Source organism: Colius striatus, chromosome 4 (genome assembly GCF_028858725.1).
Source record: "Colius striatus isolate bColStr4 chromosome 4, bColStr4.1.hap1, whole genome shotgun sequence".
NCBI lineage: Eukaryota > Metazoa > Chordata > Aves > Coliiformes > Coliidae > Colius > Colius striatus.
In genome coordinates, this window is record NC_084762.1 from 48798424 (window position 1) to 48824350 (window position 25927).

At 37.4% G+C, this 25927-nt stretch overlaps 1 protein-coding gene across 4 annotated transcripts; it reads left to right on the plus strand.

The window, feature by feature from the left end:
• The first annotated feature begins 1260 nt into the window (after positions 1–1260).
• IMPACT (impact RWD domain protein) lies at positions 1261–23029 on the plus strand. 4 transcript variants are annotated; one of them, XM_061995740.1, is made up of 11 exons: positions 1261–1328; positions 1958–2086; positions 2835–2887; positions 3840–3902; positions 6941–7026; positions 8251–8379; positions 8663–8757; positions 13694–13767; positions 15227–15317; positions 18325–18459; positions 20285–23029. In XM_061995740.1, the coding sequence occupies exons 1-11, from the start codon at positions 1293–1295 to the stop codon at positions 20354–20356; spliced, it is 963 nt and encodes a 320-aa protein (XP_061851724.1). In that variant the 5' UTR covers positions 1261–1292; the 3' UTR covers positions 20357–23029. The 4 variants fall into 4 exon arrangements, with proteins under 4 accessions (XP_061851724.1, XP_061851725.1, XP_061851726.1 ...); XM_061995741.1 differs by lacking the exon at positions 2835–2887 and having other exon boundaries at positions 1262–1328; positions 1962–2086; XM_061995742.1 differs by lacking the exons at positions 1261–1328; positions 1958–2086 and adding an exon at positions 3535–3638 and having other exon boundaries at positions 2822–2887.
• Positions 23030–25927: the final 2898 nt, after the last annotated feature.

The following is a 25927-nucleotide window of genomic DNA, read 5'->3' on the forward strand; positions in this document are numbered from 1 at the left end:
TATTTAGAAAAGAATAGCATATATAATGTGATTGAATGCTAAAATAAACGGCTTCTGCATTGATCGTATTAGTCTGATGTGTAGCCCATGAATCCCATCCTGTGAGGTGGTCCCTACAGTGTCGTTCTAAAATCAAATTGGAAGAAAACACATGAAGTACAAACTGTGTAAAAGATGACACCTATATTTTGCACTCAAGTAAAAAGAGATCTTTATTGATCAGTGCTATCTCTAAAAAGAGATACATAAAACTTAACAGTGTTAAATGGATGAACTATGTTTCCACAACTGTAATGAAACTGCTTGGAATGCCTATGGTTTTTTTAATCCTTTTTTGGAAGAAATGATATAGTTACAAGAATTTCAGTTGCTCATTTTGAGTGACATACCTGCAAGGTAAAAATTACTTGATCTGTAGAACTGGCAGTGAAATATAACTGATTATATGCTTAAAAAAAATTATGTAATGAATAAGGTAAAAATACCACCTGACAAATATAATCTTGATTTTGTGGCAATGCCTGACAGAATGTTTTAACAATTTACTAATACTCACCTTAACCTAGTTATTTAGGCTATTTATTTACTGTAGGAATATGTTAAGTTTCCTTCACTTGGGGTAGCAATTAAACCTGACCTGGAAACAAACAGATATTCAAGATCACTCATTCCTTCAGAAACACTCAGGAATGGTTCAGAAGTGTGTGGCTGTGAACTGGTGAACTGGTGATCAGGCTGTGAACTGGTGACAAAAACATAGATGGAGCAACTATTGCAATAGTTATTTGGGAGTCAGGCTCAGATGTAGCAATACTTTGGTGTCTGTTGGTCCGTTTAGGCCACTGAAGAGTCCTGCTCTGAGAGACACGGCTAGTACTAAGGAGCACGGGCCGCACGATGGGAAGGCTGTGAGTGCGGAGACAAATGGGTGGGAGCCAAGGGGCAGGGGACCCAATGGAACCATCTCACACTGAAACTGATACATGGAGGCTTCGTCGTCTGTACTTGGACCGAGACGGGCCAAGCTCACCCGGCAAAAAGTCCCGGCCTTGCAGGCAAGTAGAGCCCGGATCTCTCGTTAAGGGTCTGTGAATCTTACTGAGCACACGAACATCAACTCCCGCATCCACAGCGAACCCACCGCCAGCAGTATCCCAGCCTTCCCTGAGGAGGGCCGCGCGTGCGCTACGCCACTCCGCCGGGGGAGGGGGAGGTGGCTTCACCGCCACGGCTGCGCGGCGCACGCGTGCGCGGCCCGACGCTGGGCGGCTACTTCCTCCCCTCGGGTGCCGATGGCGGCGAGTGACACGGAAGCGTCTCAGCAACAGGTGAGCGGTGGTGGGGTGAGGAGGGCTGCGCTCGGGGACGCGTTCTCGCGTAGGCAGTATGGGCACCGCGTCCATAGGCAGTGACTCGAGGTGGCCTCTGGTGAGCCCCGGCCTCGTGAAGGAGCTCCGTGCCGGTGGCCCGCGGTGCTGTCCCGGTGGCAGCGCGGTTGCCTTTGTTCCAGCAACGGCGGGTGACTGCATGTTTGCACCGAAGTCCCATTTCAGTCGTTTAGTTTCTAAGTGGAAGGTGTCTCCCTGGCTTTTATGGGAATTCGCTGCATAACTTTATTCACTGTCAGTAACAGTGACTACCAAGGCCTTGGGGCCACTCCCCTGCAGGGGAATGACCCAGCCAGGAGCACCGCTGATTGGGAGCTGCGACTTTGTTCTACTTGTCACTGCAGAGAATTACGGGATTATCCGTAGAAATGCAAAAGCTGCTATGTGTACGGAAGAAGTGAGCAGAGATTACTTTTGCTGTATATTGGGACTGGCCTTCCAGCATAAGGAATCTTGTCACATCTATAAATCACCTATAGAATGACAAGACTTAAAACTGTGATTGGCATGCAAGGTTGTGGGCTTTGGGTTTTTTTTTTTTAACATTTTCACATAATTCTTTTTCTTAGACAGATGAAATTGAAGCCCTTTCATCCATATATGGCGAAGATTGGTGTGTTGTTGATGAAGATGAAAAAATCTATTGCATTAAGATCAGTGATTGTCTGGATCGACCAAAATGGACTCTCTGTCTGCAGGTATAATGATGTGAAGAAGTTTGGAATAGAATTTGCAGTTGGACTGATGCAGGCAAAATATTGTGCTTGCTCAAAGTCCTTCTAAATAGGATTTATTATCTCCTCGGAGCTTTTCAGTTAGAATCTGTGGTCGACTTCTCAGTGACTGTTCCTGTAACACATCAGACTTGCGATACTTTCAGTAGTTACTTATCTTAATTCTACACCCAACAGAAGCAATTTCAATGCTTTTCTTCAAAGATTAGTTTAAAAGAATATTTTTTACGTTGACTTTGTAAGACACCTCAGAGAATCTGTTGCAGTTGCTTCTAGATTTACTTTCTCAAAATCATAGAGACAAAATGAAATTTGGATCAACTTAACTGAGTAATATGCAACTTTATAGTTACAGAACTGAAAACAATTAAGTTTACTTAGCAGAAGAAACACTGAAATATCCTCCTATGTAAGTGCAATGCCACATAAATAAGTTCAGTAACCATATGTCAAGCTCCTTTCAGATTTCTTCTATGCTTTATTTTCATGACATGTCATCCATAAAAATTGTACCATGAAATACAATATTTGTATGCATTACTATTACTGGAATCCTAAATACAGATATTCAGATTTTCTTGTCATATCATGTAACAACGTAGCCAAGTATTTTCTTCATTTGTAACATTTAATTGTAGTCTTAACGCTTGATGTCAGTAGAGCTTAGATGAGAAGACTAGTCCAGGGAATACTTGTCCTGAATTTCTTTCAGGTGATTTTGCCACCAGGATATCCAACTTCAGAGCCACCTCTTTATCAACTAAAGTAAGTGAAGTTTTCTTTAAAACATTTTTATTTCTTTTCTGAATTACCACTGTTAATTGTTTGGAGTGTAAATAGAAGTTTAGTTAAGATTAATCCTTGAATTAAAGTATACTGGGGGATGTTTCCAACAAGAATATTCCATTCTTTCTCCCGGGTGAGCCTCATGGAGTTCCCTGTGACAGTTTGCTGTCTTCCCTCAACTCTAATTCTTGTAGTATTATTTTGTGACAAGGCAGCAAATAGACTGTGCAGGTATGGAGGCTTATGCCACTTGTGTGATGTCCCACTGCTTCCTTGGGTGTACCCCTCTTACCCGTGTCCTTGTTTCAGATTGTAAGGCATACTTTTCATCTGAGCACTGATTCTTGTTGGGGAGACATCCTTCCCTGCTCTCCTGTTGTCTCCGGACATGTAAATGAGATGGGAATGGAGATGTGTAAGCCAAGTCCCTGATGTGGATGACAGAGGGACCTGCAGGGCATGACATACAGCATGTAGGTTTTGGTCAGCAATATTGGCAAAGCAATACAAAATAGTGCAGGTAAACTTGAGGCAAATATGTAGTTTAACGTAAGACCTGGAGCATCTGAGTATAGAACTGAAGAGTCATTCTAAATATAATAGGTACTATATTGTATTTATATTAGGTACTTCCAACTGAAGGAGTTGGAAACGTAAACTAATATATGTGAGGTGGCTCTGGAGTGACAATGGCCTACTATGAAAAACAAGTCCAGCTTTCTTATCTCAGGTAAGAGAAGGCAGCTCAAGTTAGGAGTCTTGAAGGAGAACTGAGTGATCTTTCTTTTACTGAAATGTTTACAGCTGGAATCTTAAGTGGGAATGTTTTATTTTTCAAGGTGTTTATCACATGTGTTTTAAAAGGAATTTTTGTTGAGATGTTGGAATTGGTGTGTGGGCACAATTTTCACTGTATTTCTTTTCATTTTAGTGCCCCTTGGCTTCGAGGACAAGACTATACGGAACTAGCAAATAGCTTGGAAGAAATATATGTGTAAGTTAGAAACTGGAATATAGTGAAAGGAGACAATGGATTTTGAGTTTCATCCCTTGCTCAGTGTATGCTTTTGAAGTACCTGCATGAACTAGTGTTTGCTGCAATGGCCATAAATACTTCACAATGGCCATAAACCAGCAAGTTTCTCTTATAAATCTGTCAGTTAAAGATGCCGTGTATTTACTCAGCATTTTGCAGGAACAAATTGTGTTAAACTCAGAAGTTTCTGTTATGTTGTTTAGACCTGGCATTCTAAAAGAGGATAGAAGCCTTCATTTTGACTCCTAATAGAATACACCTGCTTTGGAATGTATGAATTGGTGCTATGAAGTATGAGATTTCTGTATCTGTTTTGCATTTGAATGTTAAACCACAGTATGTGAAAACAGTCATTCCCATCTTAGAGCCTAAATTGCCAATCATTTTTTCTTAAAAGATAGCCAAGGGATAAGTAGGTTTTAAAACAAATTAAACACATGTAGGATCTATTCACTAGAATCTGTAACATAGCAGACTGTTTATTATCACAGTGTGCAGCTAACAACATCACATAATGAATGCATGAAGATATAAGGAACATTTAGAAATACTCAAATTATATGTTTTTGAATTGCTGTGAAAATGAGGAAGTAAATATAGTAATTTTATATGGTTTATTTAATTCTTTCAGATCCCAAAGATAATATAAACTAAATGGAAATGAGAATATGTCATAAGGATGCACGATCATGCCCAGAATACTGAAATCTGAACGTCTTGCTTAGAAAAATAAGGAATAGAGCACTTAGCTTGGGATTTTTATCTAATTACTCAGTTTCTTTGATTAACTGGGTTTCTTACCTAATTAAGCATCAGATAATTTAAGAAAGTAAAGTTGTTAAAAATGTAAAAAGTGAAAAATGTACAAGGATTTAAAGTGAAAAGTCTTATGGCATCATATTAACACAGTTGTTCAGCAGAGCAGAAAGGACAGAGATTGTCCTTATCTCTGTCCAGATTCATGGGGTTTGCTGAAGTTTCTGCCAGAGGCAGAGCTGCTGTAGGTGGTTTTTCAAATGTCCTGAGCATCTGACACAAGTTGTCATGTGAGGAGTGTGAGAAGAAATAGTATGGTTGGGAGCCACTTTCTTTTTTCCTTCTTTCTTTTTTTCCCTTTTTTTTTGCTTTGCTCTGCTTTATGTGCCTGCAGTCTTCGAGACTGTTAAATTATGCTAGTTAGGTCAGTGCCTTGCAGCTCAATTCTGTCTGCATCAGTTGCTGTTCAGAGCCCTCACTGGTCTCACCTCATTTTTGATTGTTCACCAAGAACTGAACACAATTGTACTTTAGGCCATGTATGTTGTTTTAGACTGTTCAAAAACCTTGAGTAGTCACTGAGGTACACAGTGTTTGGTAAGCTTTTTGTCTATCCAATGTCTACATAGTTGTCAGATAAACAGAGGTACTCAACATCCTTTACATTGTCTGTTTTACCAGGATTCTAGTCCCTAGTGATCTACATTGTATAGTTCTGCAGTCTAAACCAATATGAACTATAGATGGAAAACCTGATTAATTACAGTTCACAAGTCTATTTTGGACACTCAACATTGTAAAAAATGTAGCAAATGTTTGGATTTGGTTTTTGTTGTTCTTTTTTTCTTCCCAGATGTTCTTCTGGTAAGACTTTTAGTCAATAGAAAGCTTTGTTTGATACAAAGATAACCTTTCAGGCTAAGTGTAGTTTGCCAATAGACAGAAGCTGAAATTGGTTTATAGCTGAAGAAATTGCTGTTTCCTTGCTCAAAAGGGAGAAGTTGTATACATTGTCTAATCTCTCATTCCATCATTAAAACAAATTATTATAATTTAATAATGAATTATTTATTAAAGTAATGCTTCTTTATGATGAGAATCAGCATGAAATCGGGGCGTTGAATTGTTCCGGAGTCTGTCCAGAGCTACAAGTTTATTAAATTGATTACTTTTGCTCAAATATCTTTCTTAAAATATGAATATTTATTTGAATTTCTGATTGTAGTATCAGAACACAGTAGTGCTGTGTACATTAAGCAGAGTTTAAAAATGTAATGTTGCCACTGCTAGGTACTTAACGTGGTGCCCCAGACGGTGGCAGTAAGGATAAAATTAATGAGAAACTGTGAGTTACCTACAGCCCTAAATCTTTAGTTTTGTTTTTGAGACAAACATGCACAGTTTGTGAACATATTAAAATACGATTGCCAAGACAACTTTTTGGGACATCATTTTAAATATATTTTTGAGTTGTTAGGGTTCTGCTGCACATAAAGACAATTTTTCTTAACTCTGAATATACTCATAAAGAACATATTCATCCCATCCTCCCCCAGTACCTTGATACCCACCTGTGCCCCCTGACTAAGGACCCGTAGACCTAAATCTTTACCTCCCTGTCCTATAGAAGGGCTTGTTACACTCTAACATATCAGTCCAATGTTTCACTGTGTCTGTTGCTACTGTCCTACTATCACAGTCCACTCATTTCAACTTCTGCTGTGTGTGCACTGGTTGCTTGAGGGAAAAGAGACGTGGGGCTGTTCCAAAGAAGAGCCTCTCCTCCCAAATATGAAGGGAAAGAGACCCCTAGGGCCACAGAACAACTGAAGGAGATCACCACTGGCAGTAGAGTACTTTTTGTAGAGAAAAATGATCCAGGGCAAGCTCTAAGGCTAGACATCTTAGCTGAGTACTTTGAAAATACTGAGGATAGTCCGATTTACTCTTCACATTTGGCTTTCCTTAGTGGCCAGGCGGTTTCTGTCAGTTGCCTGTTTTTCTTCAGCATTGGTGGTTCAAAACAGATAAAGCAAGCCACAAAGCAAGTATATAATTATGCAGATATGTGTATCACCAAGTGAACTACTGAGACAGAACTTTCCATAAGCCTGCCTAAGCTCTTTATCTCACTAGATTATAATGTTCTCTTTCTGCATGTGTGAAATCTGTATTTATTTGGTTTACTTTCCAAGTGAAATCTGCAAAAATGATTCTTCATTGTGAATTTTAACTTCCAGACAGAACCTTGGTGAAAGTATACTTTATTTATGGGTGGAGAAGATACGAGAAGTTCTGATAGAAAAGGCACAGTCGTCTGATCCAGGTACTTGGGAAAATACATGTGTTTTTCATTTTACTTTTTGGTCACCTGCAGAGTAAGATGTTGTTACAAGTTGACATTTTATGCCCAGTTTTGAATTGGATCTAAATAACGGAAAACAACAGTCTCCAATGCCATGGCTTACAGTTTTACAGTGATAGCTTCCCCTTTTTGAAGAGCAGTAGGGAAAAAAAAGGAGAGAGGTGGCTTCAGTGAACTAGAACAAGGTTCTCAGCTCTCATGGGATATAAATTACCTGCGTGAAAGCAGAGTGCTCTGTGCAGGTACATTATTCACTGTCCTCTGTTCTGCAAAGGAATGATTCATACTTGCAACTAATTTCTAGTGCTGAATACACTTTTGCAGGGGAGTTGGTAAAAATTGTATTTTACTATATTGACATGAGAAATACAACATCACTAGAGCTGCAGTGACTTTTCTACTGTTAGACAAACTATCACATTTGCTCACTATGAGTAAATTCACAGTTTCTCTTTCAATAAGGGGTGGATTTTTTTTTTGTAGGTTTGTGTTTGTGCATTAAAGTGCTATAAAATGCATGATTGAGATGCATGTGTGCACTTTTGACAAAAGGAAATAGAAGTATTTTTCTATATATTAACTTGTCTGTATGATAGATTCCTTATAAATACAGTTGCCAGAACACTAACTCTGCGTAATATTTACTCTTGCTATTGGCTGTTATTTTTTTGTGTGTTCCCATGCATGGACTTCTAGAGTTCTTGAAAAAAATCCAGAGAGGTATTTAAAATATAACGATTTTATAACCTCAAGAAATAGCATTGAACAACAGCTCTGTATTTTTCCCCAAATGACCAACAAATGACTGTATTTCTTGTGAAAAATTGGACGAGTTTGGTCTCTAAATTGAGTTTAAATTAATCATAGCATCGTAAATGTTTAATGGAAATTATAAGCATAACTTTTCTTATAAATACTGTTATTTAATATTGTTTAGAAGATACTATGCAAGAATCACATAACGTGTATTGTATTACTAATCCTAAGGAAGACACTAGTTAGTATTGGACTACAAATTTCGGAGTTTTGTTGTAATTAATGTTACTGTTTTGTGTTTCATAATTTTTGATGGCAAAATGATTTGAACTGAGAAGCCAGAGATTTTTGAGAAAAAGAGTTTGACATTTTGTCCTACTTCTTTCAAAAAGAAGCGTGTAATAAGTTCTACTCTTTGTATCTTAATAGAACCAGATGTTAAGAAAATCAGTGAAGAGGTTGATGAAGGTGATGGAGATGATTTTCTTCTAGACTATCAGCCCATTCAGGAAGATCCAATTCAAATGTTAAATTACATTACATCTGAAAGTCAAGAAGGTAAAAAGTATGCTCTTTTTCATTCCGATGAAATAATTTAGAAGAGAGAGACCTTAAGATTTTGGTTTTCTTACTCATCTTTTGAGTAAAAATAATAAAATTAAAATGATAATAAAGATGAATAACAATTGTGGGGAAAAAAAACTGATGTTTTTTTTTATACCACCTTGTGTACTTTCCTTTAACAAATGTTTTTCAAGGTTGATACATTCTTTACTTATGTAGCCATATGCATTGTTTCAGTACTCTTAAAAGAAAACACTTTCTTGTTTGTGGTTGATAGATGAAGAACTGCCATCAATACATCATGGAAACCCAATCACAGATCGAAGGAGTACTTTTCAGGCACATCTGGCTCCTGTGGTGACACCTAGACAAGTATGTAGAGACCAACTTTATTTGTTTTATCTGTACTTTGAGGCTGACAAAGTATTACTGAAATACTTGAGAGTAGTCAAATATGTCTGTCTGTCTGTCTTTGCGTCTTTGGGTGTTAATGTTATCCAAGCAGTCATCAGTTTCTCTCTTTCACTGTCAGCTGAATAACTCTTAAGTATCAGCTCTGCAGTGCTTCCTGCTGCTCTTTACCATTATATACGTTAGCTATAAGAGAGTAGGAATGTTGACGTTTGACTTTTGGATGTTGCAAGTTTATTGTAATGTGTTTAGAAGCTACTGAGTCTGTCAGGCATTACTTGCAAAATCAAAATGAGTCTAGAAATGTTTTCCCTCCTTCAGAAAGGAAGTGTATTGAAAAATACACTTGGATAACGCATAAGTAAATCTTAATTGAGACCTAAGTGAGAGTCATAAGCATGTTTCTAGAGGTATATGTGCCTAGAACTAGAAAAAAAAGTCTTCACTAATTCCTATCTCTTATTGGAATCACAAGTGAATGTAGCCCTAGACAGAGTGTTAGAAAAGGGTGCTACATTTTGTTTCCCATTTTGCTTCACCTCTTTCAGCAGTTTAACTGATAAACTGATAAAGAAGATATCCTTGGTTTTGGTTTTGATGTTACTGATTTATTTTTTTTAAATCCTGTGTAGAATTTGTCCTCGTGCTTCTTGCACCAGAATTAACTTTCAGAATCTCTGGCATTGTATGAAAAAATGCCTTCTTGTGTTTGCTATGGACCAGTCACTCATAACTTTGTTTGTTGCACTCTCCTCTTCCTTTGTGCAGTTGGGTTTTGTGGACATCTATCATGTTTTATAGACCTTAGTTTTCTGGGCTGAAGACCCCCAGTCTATCTTGGTATACGTAATGTTACCTTTATGAGTTGGAGACTAGCAGGATACACAGCACTGAAGATGCAATCACTCCAAGGATTTCTAGTGTTGTGAAGATTTTTTGTTTTGTTTGTTTGGAGTTTTTTGTGTTCGTGTTCTTATCTTAGTAACACCTTTCAGTTTACTTTTTTGGCCTCTACTGAGCACCAAGCTGGTGTTTTTGTAGAAATATCTGTTACAGCCCCAAGTTCCCTACATCTTTCCTGGAGTACTTTTGAAATATTGGGATTGCATGAGCTTCATACTTCAATTACTTTTGAACTTTTGCATAGTTAGGTTTCGTTTTGCTGTTTTCTTTTATTCATTTTACCAGCTTGCTCAACTTTATTCTGCAGTAAGGTTCTACTGTATCATCCTTGCCTGACATTTTAAGTTCATATAAACTGTACATTCATTTAGGGTTTTGTGCTACAGCTGTATCTTCAAGTGTTTCTTTTATGTATAATTATCTGCTGGCAGTACAGTTCTCTGGTAAGCTTCATCTTCTTACATATTTGAGGAAAAAAGTTATTTTATTTTTACACCTTCAGAAATGTACTGTGCTTTTCACATCTATCTTGTCATCTCTCATGTTTTTCTCTATCTGGATACAACTTGAGCTTTTTTTAACACATTCTCAGCTGGCAATGAAGCACCACGGCAGTCTCTTACTCACTGCTCCCATCCACCCCCACCCTCCTTAGGATGGTGGAGGCTCCAGCAAAATGGGAGGAAAAAAGATAGCCAAGGTTGTGGATTGAGACAAGGGCAGGGGGGCTCACTGCCAGTTAGGCTTCCAGGCAAAACAGACTCCAGTACTTGACTTAGAGATGAAAGTAAGGAAAATTTATTTTTCTGCCTACTAGAAACAGAACAGATAGAGAGCAGGAGAATAAGAGAGGAAAAAAAGTACAGCTAGCACTTTGAGATCTCCCTCCCTCATCCCTCCTTTCTTCCTGGGCTCAGCTCACTGCTCCTGATCTCTCTACCTCCTCCCCTCTCAGCGGCTTGGGGGGACAGGGAATGGGGGATGTGGTCAGTCTCTCACAAATGGTCTCTGCAGCTTCTCTCTTCTCGGAGGATGATTCCTGGCATTCTTCCTCTGCTTTAATATGGAGTCCCTCACGCAGGTCACAGTCTTTAACGAACTTCTCTGATGTGGGTTCTTCCCAGCAGCTACAGCTTCTGCTACAGTCCTCCCGCATGGGACTCCTCTGTGGCCAGCAGCATTCTGGGTAACTTCTGCTGCCACGCCTCCCTCCCATGAATTCACAGCCTCCTCTGGGCATAGTCACTGCCCCTGCCATGGGGTCTTCTGTGAATTGCCAACAAATCTCTGCTTCACCTCTCTGCACGATGCAGGGGAATCTCTGCTCCAGCACACCACCTCCTCTCTTCCCTTGCTGATCTTGGGGTCTGTATGGTCACTTCTCTCTTCTCCAACTCCTTCCACCACCACCAGCCAGAAAAGAAGAAAGTAACAGCAAGAAAAGAACAGGAAGAACCCTCCTCTTCCAGCTGCTTCTTACAAAGTGATTGTGGAGACACTCAATTGGCTCAGCCTCAGAAGTGGGTCTTACTAAGAACTGGGGAAAGTTTCAAGCAACTTCTTAAAAGATCCATCTTTACAGCCCCTTCCCCATTACCAGAAACGGTTCTACACAAACCCATGACACAACTTTTTTGAGTTGTTCTATTACTGCTTGCAAAGTGGAAGTAATTTTATTCATTAGGTTAATGTGGAATAACTCAGTGGTGTAAAATACTATTTTACCATTTTCATTAAAGTAATGCTGTATTTCAGGGGCTTTCTTAGCTGTGCTCAGTCATTTTGAATTGTGAGTCCCTGTGAACTGTGTTGCTTTTAGAAAGGGAAGAAGTTGGAAGGATTGGCTTAATGTCATTTTTTCATTTTAAAGAACTCTCACTCTTTGGTCATGATTTATGAGTAAGAGTGTTTCTACTTATAAGGAAGTTTGTACTCACAGACATAGATTTCCAAAAAGGCAAGTCTGTGTCGAGAAATGATATTCATTTTAAATCAGTTTTCCTTTTGAACGCAGTGGCATTCTTAATTTCTCCTTTTATGACTTTTTTTTTTCCTAATGACAGCATATACTTAATAAACCTGGGATTTACTAGTCAAGACTTCTTGTAATGGGGTTAATACAAAGATAGAATAATTCCCCAAGTGTCAAATCCATCTCATTCCACAGTCTTACTGTACTGTGTGAGGTGGTTCATCGTTGGACTACAGGGAAGTTTTAATATGATATGGACTATTTTTTTTCAGAGACAGGAGAGGTAAGGAATGAGGTAAACACTGAATCCGTAGTGAAAGCCAGCTTCTTGATCAGCTGAAGGATTAGTATGTGCCCATGATAACTTTTTTCTCTGTATGATCTATACTTACAATATATTAATTTATATTTTAAGACAGTACACAGATGCTGTGTAAATTCTTTTATCAAATTTTTTTAATAGTGGAACTTAACTTCCAATGTAGTTTCCAATAGTGATAGCCAGAGTGATACTGTAGTTACTTAGATAAGAGAATACGTTACTGTAAACCTTCTGGGGCAAACAAAATGATAGGCATATTTCAGTTAGCAGGCTAGATTTGGTACCATTGCTTTTACTTGTCTCAGATTGGCTTAGTCCGACATAAAATGTATGTGCATGTGCGTTTCTACAGTGACATGTAAAGAATTACATCCTTTAATTCCCTAAAGCAATAAAAATAGAGAGGGGAACAGGAGGAAAAAAAAACTCAGGAGCTGCAACAGGAAAAAGGATAAAGTGTTGCTTAGCTGTAAGATGCCTGTCCTGGAGGTTCGTTCCTAATACAGCACATAATGAATCTTTAAGGTAGGTTTTTAAAAGCCTGGTAGCTGACAAATATTTATTGTCAAAGGTGATGATAATTTCACATGGTGTATAGCCTAAATCCATGTACTGAAGTATGGTTTTGAAAGTGTATTCAGTAATGTAAGTTGTCTTTCTTAGTATTCCACTTTAGGGAAAGAAAAGGGGAAAAAAACAGATGTTTGAAGCAATGTTGTTTGTTAATACTGGGAGATTTTTTTTATTGAGGTATCTTATATTTGAGATGTTTTTTTTCTAAGTTGAATTTCTTCCAGAAGAGTTGGAAATAGCACAATATAGCTAACTCAGATATTAACTACGTATATTGATTACTCCTCAGGACAGTTTTCTTTGGAGTAGAAGGCAATTTACTTGCCAAGCACGTTTCTCCCAACTTCAGTAATGTTTTACTCAAAGTAACGTTAATCTTGTATTACATACTCATACAAAGTCTTGATCAAAGCTCTTCTTTTTACTGGACCAAATTGGAAAGGGTTAAACAATTGGTAGCTTGTTTAATTAGAAACCAAAGGTGAACGGATACTGATAAATGTTTTGAGTTTGATAACTCCCAAGAGCAGTGAGGTGGTCATGGTGGGAGTATCTGTTTTGTGGAAAATACCAGGTCTTTCAGATCCACAATAGAACTTTTAAATTATTATTATTACTATTTTTGAGGAAAAGAGAAAAACATAAAATATAGTAGAGCTTTCTAAGCATCACATGTTCTTGGAAAATTGTTAAAAGCAGTATGTAATGGGAAAATGCATGTCAAGTTGTTCCAGCTTAATGTTATAATTGAAAAAAGTAAGCTGTTGTAATTGCCACTCAGTACCAGTTAAGAGTGTTTTCTGGATTTTACTGTCTCTCTTGTTTAGCAAAGCAATTTGGCATTTCTACATCCTCAGCGATAACATGAATGTACACAAAGTACAAATTTAAGGAACAACTGTTTTCAGGATCCCAGAAAAATGATTTGAAGCTAGCATGAGAGTACAGAGAAGCTGCTTCTTGAGTTATTGCACTGAATATTTAATTCATTTTATGTTAAAGTGTAAAATTGTTTGATAATAGCATTAAGAAGGAAATATTTGTTTAGCAGTGATAACCGAAATGGTGTGTATGAAATTGGCATTATAAAAGGAAGATTATTTCTGTGTTGTTTTGTTTTTTTAAAGGTAAAGAGAGTTCTTGAAAAATTGTATGAAAATAAGAAAATTGCAAGTGCTACCCACAACATCTATGCATACAGGTGAGAGATGAGCAGTGGTTTTGGTTTTGGGTTTTTTTAGTTGTCTTTGACAAACGAGCACAGGACATGACACGAAAAAAATCCATCAAAGAAGTTCATTACTATTAAATCTTCATGAAATCCAATTTCCTATGGTAAAGGTTTCAGGCTTGATTTTGAATCTGAGGTCAAGAAAGTAGAACATATTTTAGAAAATAAGATAGTAAAGCAACATTAGGAATAGACTGAAAGTGGATTCAAACATGTAATGTTATACCATAGTATGTGTGAGCATGGAAATGCTACATCATCTTGAACTTGGGCAAAGTAACTTTTTTTCCCCCCAATCTTATATTTAGATACAACTGAAAATTTTTAGTTGAAATAAGAATTGAAACAGAAAGCCAGATGCATGCATCTGACATATGAAGCTTCATCAGAAGTATAAGAAACTTCAAGAAAAAATGAGAAACAGGTAGAAATTAATTTAGCAGTGGTACGCCTCTGGTAACTTTCGTGAACGTTATGTGAAATGAGTTGGTCTCAGTCCCAGATAATGATGTAGGTTTTCTGAGAAATGTAAGTGACAGTAAAGGAACCCCTTTTATTGCTGGAGGAACCAGTAGTCTGAAAAAGAATGTACAGACACTGATCCATTCATGCACGTCCCAGTGTGATCCTAACAAAGCATGTGAAAGCTTACTTTACCAAGAAGTCTACCTAAGTGAAAAATGTCTGTAAAGAAAGGATTTTTATTTGTTACTAATATCATCTGGCTTCTTTCACTCCTACTAGCTAAATACACTTCAAAAAAGTGACAAATATTTTTATAGCTTCATATGACATCTAGCACCAGACGCCTCTTTGTCAGTGTGTAATGTGTGTATTAAGTAAGTTCAGAAGTTTTGAAATCAGTTGGTAACAAACAGTAGACCTCTGAATGTTACTTTTGGAAAATTAGACCTGGGCAACTGTCCTTTATATGAGACAATACACTCTGGACTGCCCTCTAAAGAAGGAGATGGTGTAGACAAGGTAAATTTCTGTAACTGTTTCACCCTGTTACTGAAATATAGATCTAACTGATGATATTTTTGTTTGAATTCTTCCAGCTTGTGAGTGTGTACCATGATCTGAACCAGTATCTGATAAAAGTTGATTTCAACTGGACATAATAATTAGGCTAAAAACGTAAGGATTTTTCAGATTAGAGACTTCACCCTGGTAGTGACTCTGTTGTTAACCTGAAGTAGTTAAAGTCTCTGTAACAGCTGCACAAAACTTATTCTACTGTACAGATAATACTTGTGGTTTACCCTAATCCTCATCCTGTTTTCTTGTTAATGTCCTTAGCGAGGAAGTAGAATTGATACACGTGCTTATGAAAGATCTCTGAAACTTCATTAGGTGTGTCAAAATGTTAGTCCATTGACATTTTTTCAATCTATTTTATGTTCATTTTTGTCTTTTTGTTTTTAAGAATATATTGTGAAGATAAGCAGACCTTCTTACAGGATTGTGAAGATGATGGGGAGACAGCAGCAGGTGGACGTCTTCTTCACCTCATGCAGGTTATAGAAATTAATCTTTGACTCCTGGAAGTCTTGAACAAATTTTAAAAATCACTGCAATGTAAATAAATTTGTAGAAGACTATTTAAATTCTTGCTTTACATGTAGCCAAATAGATTATTACTTTCTCAAAGGTGAAAGGAAGAACACAGCCTGTTGCATGCATGTAGTAAATTGGAATTTCAAAGTCTTGGATCATAGAAACAAATAATTTTTCATAGGTGATAGTAATAGTTTTAGCAGTTTAAAAGATAGTAAGCATAGGAATAAAAATTTATCTATGTGGTGTAAGGTATATAGAAATGAAGTTTGGAAGAAGCTGATTGACAGAATGTAACAGTTGACCCATGCACAGACTTTCATTCAGTTTCCTCGAATATTCATAACAAAAAGACACTTAATATTAGAACTTGCAATGTAAGGCTTCAAATGTGGAAAGGTAGTGGGTGTGAGAGAGTTAGATTGTTTTGATGATTTCGTCTCAGTTCTGGTTCCTTGGCCCTCGTATTTCAAGTGTTGAAGTAATAATCCCGTGGCAAAGTTGCTTCTAAATATGAATTGAGATGGATAAATTTTGATTCACTAGCATGATGCAGGCCCTAGTAAAATCATAAATAAAATATAACTACAGAGAAGAGCTGGGTACATCTTATACAGTGCCTCAAGTCACTTAGCTATATCAGCACACTAATTATTGTTAGATTGATGTCCCCTTCACAACAGGAGTTTTCTTTTCCTGTCCTTTGCTTGCTTGCCTATTCTGTTGCTTAATGTGTTGTGCTTTATATTCTTGGAAACTATTTGAAAGCTTGGGTTCTGATTGTGTTTGGGGTTTTTTTTTTTTAGTTTCAAAGCTTTTTTTTCTGAAGAAAAATAATTAGAGAAAATATTTTTGACATTTCTCATTTAGAACATTTTGAAACTTATTAAGTAACTCAAACCTGATTTGGGAAAGAAAACTTACGTAAGTTGCAGATATATATGCAAGTATATGTGATAGGTGTGAAAATGTCGTAGTAAAAGCAAACAGCTTTTCCGTTGCTGTACCTCAGTTGGTTCTGAGCATGTCAGCTTTTTCTCAGCACGTTAATGTCTACTTTTGAAAGCTGTCAGACTTACAGTGTCTAGGCTACATTCCATTAAAATCCAGTTTGGAAAGTGACATGAAGTTTTGCATTTTGAATGTATCTAAATGATAGGGATCATCTCTCTCCGTCTGTAGTCTTAGTCACTGGGAATATTTTAGTTTTGGAAGAGTACTGCTGTAGGGATCAGAAAAGTTCAATTTTCACCTGTAGGAAAAGATTAAAATAATTATGGGCTAATTTAGATGTTCATAGGTCATTGACATATGGTGTGGGCATGAAAATCAGGTGGTTTAATATAGTATGCCTGTTGTTGCTGTAGTTACAGTTCTTCTTTTGCAATAGAAATGTTATCTTGTTTCAGATAAACCTAGCACTTCAGTCAAGATAGTACTTTCCAGTTACAATAAACTGTATTTTAGGTTATTTCACTTCAAACCATACCATACTATACATTACCATACTATATTTGGCATCCTGTTTGCTGTGAACAGTTGCTATACATAGATCTGTAAATGTTGAGTGGAAAATGACTGTCACAACACCTGCCCCAGTCCTTTTTTCTTTTCTTTAAGTTATGCTTTTAATTTAAAAATTCCAAAAATATTTCACAGACAATGATAGAATCTTCTCATAGTTTTGTTCAAATTAGTCAAATGTACAGATTTTTCTCCTTAATGGAGACAATGAGTGGTTGTTAATGTGCTTTGTTGGTAGCTGGGTCATAAGGGATTTTTCTCACTTCCATCAAACCACCCTGATATCTTGTAGACCACAGAGTTTTCGCTCAGCCTTGTGCAAATAAAGCTGTGTTTGCTCTGTCTGGCTCCAAACCATCTGTGTGCATTAGTTTGTATTGCACAGAACTGAGCAACGGCCATTTATAAGTGCAGACCTTCCACAGAGGTTTCAAATGCCATAATTTGAGAGACAAATTCAGGATCGTGGTCACTAATCATGCAAGACTAATTTGAGCAAAAATACTAACTGGTGATTATCTCTACATGTTTCCATGCAATAAAGTAAACCTTATATTTTGACAAGATATGTGTTTTATTCTGATACTTTGTCAGATAACATTCCGTGTGTTACTAGTGTTTGATGGGGACATCTTGAGGAAAGGATAAATGCTAGTTTTCAAAGTGTAGTCAAATTGCATTTAGATTGCGTGAAAAGTAAAGCTGTTGAAGGCCTTCCATGTTTCTTGTCTTTAAATGCAGTAAAAGACATCACCACTTCTGTTTCACTCTACTTGATTTTGTTACTTACAGTCATAAAAATGCTGTATAAATTAATGTAGTTTCTTTCAATCCTAATTGCAAATACAATTGTTTCATGTTGTGTGAAATGTATACGTGCCTTTTTGAGTTCAGAAAGCGACTGCTTGGTTGTAAGGGACCAAGGCTTAAACATGGAAGATGCAGAGATTTTTATGTATTATTCAGGTGCTGTTGTTTAGTACTGCACATGGCAACAGTACTAGCTTATGGCATTTCATGTGTCTGTGTGGAGAATGCCTGTCCCCTGGCTGTTACTAGCTCATCCACCAACACTTCCATGAATGTGGATAGATAATCTTCTTAGTGACGGAGATTCTCTGGAAATAATAATTCATCGTGTCACAGAATAAAGAAATGCAAGGCTGTAATTTTCCCTTTAAGTAAGCCTAAAGCTTTAGACACGTGGATGACCAACTGTAGTTGACTCATTTTACTTTGAATTTACCTTTGGGTGGGATCTCGGTGAGGGAAACTTGCCACAACTGCCAACTTGTCGTTATTTGTTACCTCTGGTAACGTGTGACATAGATATGACTAAGTTCTGGTTAAAAATGCAAGATAGTAGACCTGCTATGTTTAATATTGGTATCAACAGTAAAACAAGTTCAATTAAAAAATAACTTCTCTTTCTTTTTTAAACAGATTTTGAATGTCCACAATGTGTTAGTTGTGGTATCCCGTTGGTATGGAGGTATTCTCTTAGGACCAGATCGTTTTAAACATATAAACAATTGTGCAAGAAGTGTACTTGTGGAATACAACTATGTACCTTCAGTGGTAAGTTCTGCCACTTAGAATGAAGGTATTTGTATGTGAAGATGTGTAAATTGTTGCTGTTAGGTGAAGCTAGAAGAAAAGTAATACCACCTGTGTGATCCTCTGGTGGTTTTTATGCACTGATAAGCATAGGATCAGTGCAAAGACTACTGAAGAACTAGTGACCTGGTTTGCAAGTGTGACGTGTGCAAAAAGAAGGGTGGCAGAACACAAGTTTGAGGGCTAGGGGAGGATGGGAAGGGGAAATGCCTCTTTCTGTGTGTTTGAGAAACTGGAAGCTGCTACTTCTCATGCTTGCCTGTGCCACCAGTTCTAGTGTGTAGGCAGAATGCGCTTGGGAATCACTGTTAACTACTAAGCATTTTAAAAATGGAAAGCTTTATTAGACCCTAAGAAGTATTCAGAGTTACAGATGGCACCATTTAAAAAATATCTAGACTAGAAGAATTCAAACAAGGTAATATTAACTGCTACAGAAAAGATTTTGGGAAAATGTTTCAAGGGAGCTTAAATACCTCAGGAGACAAAGTCCCAAGTGTCTTTAAATGCCCTTTTGCTTCTTAAGGGATTTTGGTCATTTAATCATCTAATATTCTTGGTTTTCAGTACATCTTTTTCTCATTCTCACAACAGCACTATGTTGTAGTGTACTACAAAGTACTCTATGTCTGTGTACTTTATAGCATGTAGTTGCTAACAATAGAAAGTTTAAGACAGTAGGACATAATTACTAATGGATACTTGAAAAGTGTGCAGTTGTCAGTTTTCCTTTTTATGTTGAAAGTATCCGAGATTGCTGTGGCTAAAAGCTGAGCATTCTTCCCCATTCCTCTCCTTGCATTTTTCAGTTATTTAGTTTTTGCATTTTAGAGATGCTTGTATGTACTTACTGATTTATCTCCTTGGCAGTTTATCAGTGTTCTCCTAAGTGTTGCTCATAAAATGAAAGGACACTAATAAGATATTTAAGCAGTCACTGTCACAAAAAGATTTAGTACCAAAAATTACTACCTTTTTTCCCCGTTTTTAACAACTAAAATCAGACTGTATTTCTTTATTGTGTTAACAAACGTATTTTGTTACCAGTGTCCATCAGAAAAAATTACAGATAGAACTTACAGTAGTTGTTATTCTAGTACCAAACATGTGGCTTATGGAGAAACTATTCTTTTAGCTGTCTTCAGAATAGCAGGATTTCAAGATCTTATTAGAGTGTCTTTCCCTCCATGTGGAAGAGGTAGAAAGGAGTAGATTAAAACGTCTGGGTTCTGTCAGATGTAGTGGCATATTCCTTTACCGTTTTGGAGAGTGCTTGCAATTAATGCCTACTGAAGAAAAGCTTTGTTTTTTCAGCACTTGCAGTCAGAGTAAACTGTTACAGTTTTGATCCAGCAAGACTGGCAACATTTTATTTTTCCTGGCGTAGGTTTGTTTCGCTTGAGGAAGTGATTGAAATGTACTGCTGTACAGTACTTCTCTTGATAAACCTATATCCACCCTAGAAGTTCTGCAGTACAGTGTAGAAGTATTTCTATACTGGTAACATCTTCCTTGAGTGGAAATGGCTTACATTACCTTATGTGCTTCTATTGGTAAAACTATGTCTATAATTTCATCATTGCTGAAGGCAGAAGTTTCTAAGTAGTATGATAAGCAGAGAGATTAATGAAACTGAGTGGCTAAATATTATACAACTCAAAAGTTTCGTAAGTCTCTGTGAACTGTGAACACTGTTAATATTGAAAATAATTCTCGTGGGTCACCTTGAGGGAATACTCATACAAGAAAGTTGTTTAAATTTTGTAATGCTTGTGTTTTGTTTCAGGAGGAATCATCTAAACAAGCAGGAAAAAGCAAAAAGATGAAAAAGGACAACAAGAAGAGAGCAGAACACTAATTTATTTTTTAAAAAGCTATAAAGGATTATTTTGCATATATTTATACAAAGAAAACATGGACATTATTGCCTTATCCAATACAACAGACATTTTGTATTTAAGAGAATTCAGTAAAGCTATAGAGATAGTTTCATCTTGTTCTGTGATTTCTTCTACTGTTCTGAAGTGGAGCTTGGATACAAGTTTTCTGTATTCTTATACATATCAGCCGCGTGTTGTGACGGTATTGCAACATCTGGAACCGTTTCCCCATCCCACCCTTTCACACTGATTGATGGTTGCCTAATTTAAGATGTGGATTACTTTATCTTCTCCATTTGAACTCAAACACCTGTCTTGTATTAGTAACTGAATTCTGTAGTTTGTTGTATTGTGAGTGAGGCTGGAGTCATTCATAGACCAGGCTGCTTATGGAGTTTTAGATTTTCTATACCTAAGATGAAAGTGTGTGGCCCAGTTCTGTGTGGCCTTGGAGTGCCTGGGCCAGCCTGTGCAGTTCTCAGTCATACTAGATAGGGCCTGCTTAGTGACGTAAGAAAAGGTGAATGTGGGTGATGAACCCAGAAACGTGAAGAAACTGCTGTGCAGTTTCTTGGGGATCGTGATGTGAGTGTTGGGATTCTAGAAGCCTCTTGACAACCTGAGCATTAAGTGTTGTATAATTAAGGGAATTAATGATTTCAACAAAGAATATGGGAATCTTGAAATCGGACCATTATGGCTAGTAGTAAATGATAGTAAATATTCTGAATTGGCTTTCATTGGTGGTGAGGGGGGAAAGACAAATGTTAATGGTACAGTCACAAACACTGGAATTTTCTACTCTTTTGTTAACAGCTTTCAGATTTAATACGTTGCAAAAAAAAAAAATGAAGTCTTCCATTGGTTAAATGTCATTTTTTTCTATTTTGAAAAGATTTAAATCATATTTTTAAACATTCCCTTGATGTCTTCCACTTGGGGAGGATGATGGCCTGTTGGGCTTTTTTTATTTTTTATCAAGTTAATTCTAAACTTTTGTGATCTGTTAATTACTAGCTGAGTCACAGGTGCTTTCTTACGTCGGGTACACCTTGTATGATTTGCTTAGTCACTAAAAGTAGTCATAGTCCTAACATTACATTTCTCTAGTGGCACTTACATACCCTTACAAATAGCACCTTTAAATCAGCTTATTTGACCACCAATTTGGAATCCGTCTTTTTGCCAGTATGTTCTTACGCAGGCCTGTTCATTATAGTTCTCCAGCAGAAGTACCCCGGAAAACCTTTCCCAAGGCAAACAGGGATGTTCCTTAAGACTTTCAGTAACTTAAAAAGTACCACTAAAATACATGATGGAAAAAAAAAAAAAAAAGATTCTCTGACATAGATTCTGCATGGATTTATTGAAACAATTTAATGCATTTATGTTACCTTGTCTGCACTCTAAAGCACTTTTGGGCTCATCCTTACCGTCTGTGCTTGCAATAACAAAATGGCATTTGTCCTAGGGAAGGAGATCCATATGTGTGTATGTATGTAAGTACTAGTCCTTCCTTTTTTGGGTCATACAAGTATTTCTTGTTCATAGTTTTGTCTGTCTTACTGACAGACTCTTTCATTTTGCCATTCACTTTCAGTACCTTATAACTTAAGTATTCCAAAGTTTCTTTTGCTTTCATGAAAGTTTGAAATTATAGCGATTACTTAAAAGGGAAATAGGTGAGTTGACAGATGTTCTGCTAGAGCTGTCCAAGATTTGATTCCACTCATGGTAATGCATGTTCTTTCTCAGAAGAGCATCCTTTATGCCTGAACACTCGAATCAACAAGTGATTCTAAAGATTTGAACTTTTGAGTGTTTAGTATGAGGTGTATGAAAGGTTTTTGTTGGGGTTTTGTTGTTTTTGGGGTTTTTTTAAAATTTCTGGTGGGATTTTTTTGTGAGGTTTGTTTGTTTTCCCAGAAGACACCAATCCTTGTCCTTGGGAATCTCATATTCCAGTGCTATGTGTTAGTGAAAACTAAAACCCCCAAATTGAAGAAACAAGTTTTTGATAACCACTTGCTGCATAAATGAAATAGACCATGTATGTCATCCAGTCAGTGAGCAAAGTGAATCCCCTACCCTTAAAATATCTCGAAATGGGGCATCAAAGTGGAAATGTGTATTTTCATGCTCACTCTTTCAAAGACGATGGTTAGCTGTCAGATAGACACTTAGGTAGAGAAGTTGTGTGCTCTTCCTATTTTTGTATGTAAGCATTTCATAAGTTTAAACTTCCTCTCGTCTAAGAATTAAGTTTTCATCAGAAGAGTTTTGTAACTCAGGATTTTGTCCTTTCAAAAGTAATGCCTCAGCATACCTCATGGCCTAAAGCAGCTGTGATTCTTACACTTTGATTATTAGCTATGCTTCAAGAAGGCTGTATCCCTTCACTTATTTGAATACAATTGTTTCTACTTCGTAGTTCGGAAGGTGTTAGAGCAGCAGTGGTCATTATATGTCAAGGTCAAAAATTTAGCACTGAGGCAGCAGTTGAAGTCCTTGGGATGTCAAGGGTGTTTTCACACTGGGATTGATAACCAAGGGATGTAAATAACCCGTTCCACTTGTAGAGCTGAGCAGCAGCAGAGACCTGGAGTATATTTTGTTCCTTGCGTTTTGATCATTGCCTATGCATTTCACTTGTTAACAAAGAGACCTAGAACCTAAATTCTTTAGAACTTTGGCTATGAAACATTTTGTTTCTCTTGGAGAACAGTGGTGTCCCAGAATCTGAGAAAGAAAACAAGTCACCCTACTCTTAAAAGCAACTGGCTTACTTTGTGAGTCACTTGTGTTCTGAGGATACGAGCCATTACTCAACCTTTGTGGAAGGCACAAGATCATGTAGTCTAGCCTTGGATAGACTGATATTGCTGATGAAATTTGGATGTCCTGAAATGCCTGTTTGTGAAGTATGTTGTTCTCTGAAGCCAGTGTATTACTCTTGAATGGTCTGGAAATACTGACGTCTTATGTCTCAGAACTATAGCAATTTTAGATTGGTTTTCCTTTATTAATTAAAAAATGTGAAGGGAATAGCTACTTGTGATCGTAATAACCCTGTCATTTTGGTAACTGACAACCATTGAATTGTTATGTTGCTAACATAAGTAATAATTTTTATTTTGGGATAAGGTTTACAGATACTAAGAGAGAAGCTGTAGCTTTCAGAATGTGTGTAAGCAGGAAAGAGAAAGTTTTGCCTTTTCCGTGATACCATTTTTGCAGGTTTCGTGGTGAAATGAATTTAAGCAGAATCAGCAAAAGTACCCCTGACAGTGGGAAAGGAACAGATTTCTGCATTCTTATCTGAAGTGTGCTGACAGGAAATCTGCTTTAGATTTGGCACAGCTCGCTACCAGGTATCAAGGGTGTGATCAGCCTTTGCTGACTTGTCATACTCCTGTTAAGTGCATTATTATAAGTACTGAAATTCTAAACTCATACTGCTGAAGGGTGCAATAATCTTGCTTATAAATGTAACCTATATTGGTTTAATATTTTCCTGCAAGTTAAAAATTTGTAAATAAAAATCTAGAGACATTTCTTGAAAATCAGTTAAATTGTAATGGAGCACCAGGTGTTCTTCAGTCCAGAACATGACAATTCAACCTGATAAGAAATTAGACTGTGTTAAATAAATTATGTGTATATGAACTAGGAAGTGGGATCAAGCAAGGACAAGAGATTACAAATATGTCTTGCAAGAGCTCTGAATTAAAAAATACTGTCCTAACAGAATACATAATTTTAGTACTGAAGCACCAGTTTAACAGGTTTTGTTACCAAATATTGTAACTTTGTTTAAGACAATATAAGACAATCTTCTCTGCTTGTGGAAGAGTTACAGATTTCATTATCTGGGAAAAAAAAAGCTGCCAGAGATTATAGCATTAATTCATGTCCTCATAATCAATATCATAGAATTACAGAATGGTAGGGGTTGGAAAAGACCTTTAGAGATCATCTAGTCCAACCCCCCTGCAGAAGCAGGTTCACCTAGATCAGGTTGCATAGGAACATGTCCTCTGGGCAGCCTGTGCCAGGGCTCCCTCACCTGAACAGTGAAATAGTTTTTTCTTATATTTAAGTGGAACTTTTTGTGTTCCAGCTTCATCCCATTACCCCTTGTCCTGTTACTAGCTACTATAGAAAAAAGGGATGCCCCAACCTCCTGACACCCACCCTTTAGATATTTATAAGTGTTAATAAGATCTCCCCTCAGCCTCCTCTTCTCCAGACTAAACAGCCCCAGTTCCCGCAGCCTTTCCTCATAGGGAAGATGTTCCAGTACCCTGATCATCTTGGTGGCCCTGTGCTGGACTCTCCAGAAATTCTCTGTCCCTCTTGAGCTGGGAAGCCCAGAACTGGACACAGGACTCCAGATGAGGCCTCACCAGGGCAGAGCAGACAGGGAGAAGAACCTCCCTTGACTTGCTGGCCACACTCTTCTTGATGCATCCCAGGATGCCATTGGCCTTCTTGGCCACGAGGGCACAATGCTGGCTCATGGTTACTTTATTAGCAATCAGGACTCCCAGGTCTCTCTCTGCAGAGCTGCTCTTCAGCAGTTCGACCCTCAACCTAATATGACTGAGAAGAATCAAGCACTAGTGTTTAGTCTTTTCTGCCCCTCTTTTGTAGTCTTCTTTCTTTCACTGTTTTTGCTTTCCTCTTCTGGAAATGAATCAGGACTAGGCTGAAACCAGATTAGTCATTTCAGGGCTATAGTCTCCTACAAAGCAGTGTCAAAATGATTTTTTTTCTTTTTCTTTGATGCTAAATTAAGTGCCTGGACTTTATATCTGGTCTCTGATCGGGTTGTTTCGTTAGCAAAGTACTTTCTAAAGAACTGCTGGTTGTTTTCTCTGGAAAACAGACACTTCAGACATAAGAGCCTTAATGAATTCAAGGCAGTTGAGCAATGGAAAAGAGCTCTTGCCATTCTTCGAAATTTCTCTTCAAGAAGTGGTGATCATAGGGTGGTAGGGGTTGGAACTGACCTTTGGAGATCATCTAGTCTAACCCCCATGTCTTTGTGATGAGACAGAACATTTCCTTTAGATGTCCTACAATGTATCTGGAAATCTTCCATGCTGGAATATGGAAAGGTCACTTGTTTTTATAGTCTACTGGCCTAAACTTTAAAAAGTGAAGATAAATGTCTCTCTAATTGCAGTATAGCAATTCTGGACTGTTTGTAATTTCTTGATATTGTAAAGTCTGAACAGTTTAGTAAGCAAGTAATTAAGGGTGGAGCTTTTACTCTTTAGTATATGGTCTTGTTTAATGCCTGGGGTAGAAGGAAAGAAAATGAAAGCCTGAATGTCTACTTCTGAGTCCTTTTGGTGCATTAACCTGTACATTTATTGTATAGCATGCCTATTTGAATAAAAAATTCCTACCATATTAAACAGTTCCTGTACTGCCGTGATGCCAGTAGAAAATCAACAGTTTATTATCTGCTGCAGGTATTTTTCTAGCTAGTCTTGTGTTCTGCACTGATTTGTTGTAGTTAAAACCACACAAAAACATTTTGC

Excerpts from the sequence above, each read along its gene's own strand:
- IMPACT (XM_061995740.1), top strand. The coding sequence starts at position 1,293 with ATGGCGGCGAGTGACACGGAAGCGTCTCAGCAACAG. Across the intron at positions 8,380-8,662 it reads TACATCTGAAAGTCAAGAAG|ATGAAGAACTGCCATCAATA; the intron begins GTAAAAAGTATG and ends TGTGGTTGATAG. Across the intron at positions 18,460-20,284 it reads ACAACTATGTACCTTCAGTG|GAGGAATCATCTAAACAAGC; the intron begins GTAAGTTCTGCC and ends GTTTTGTTTCAG.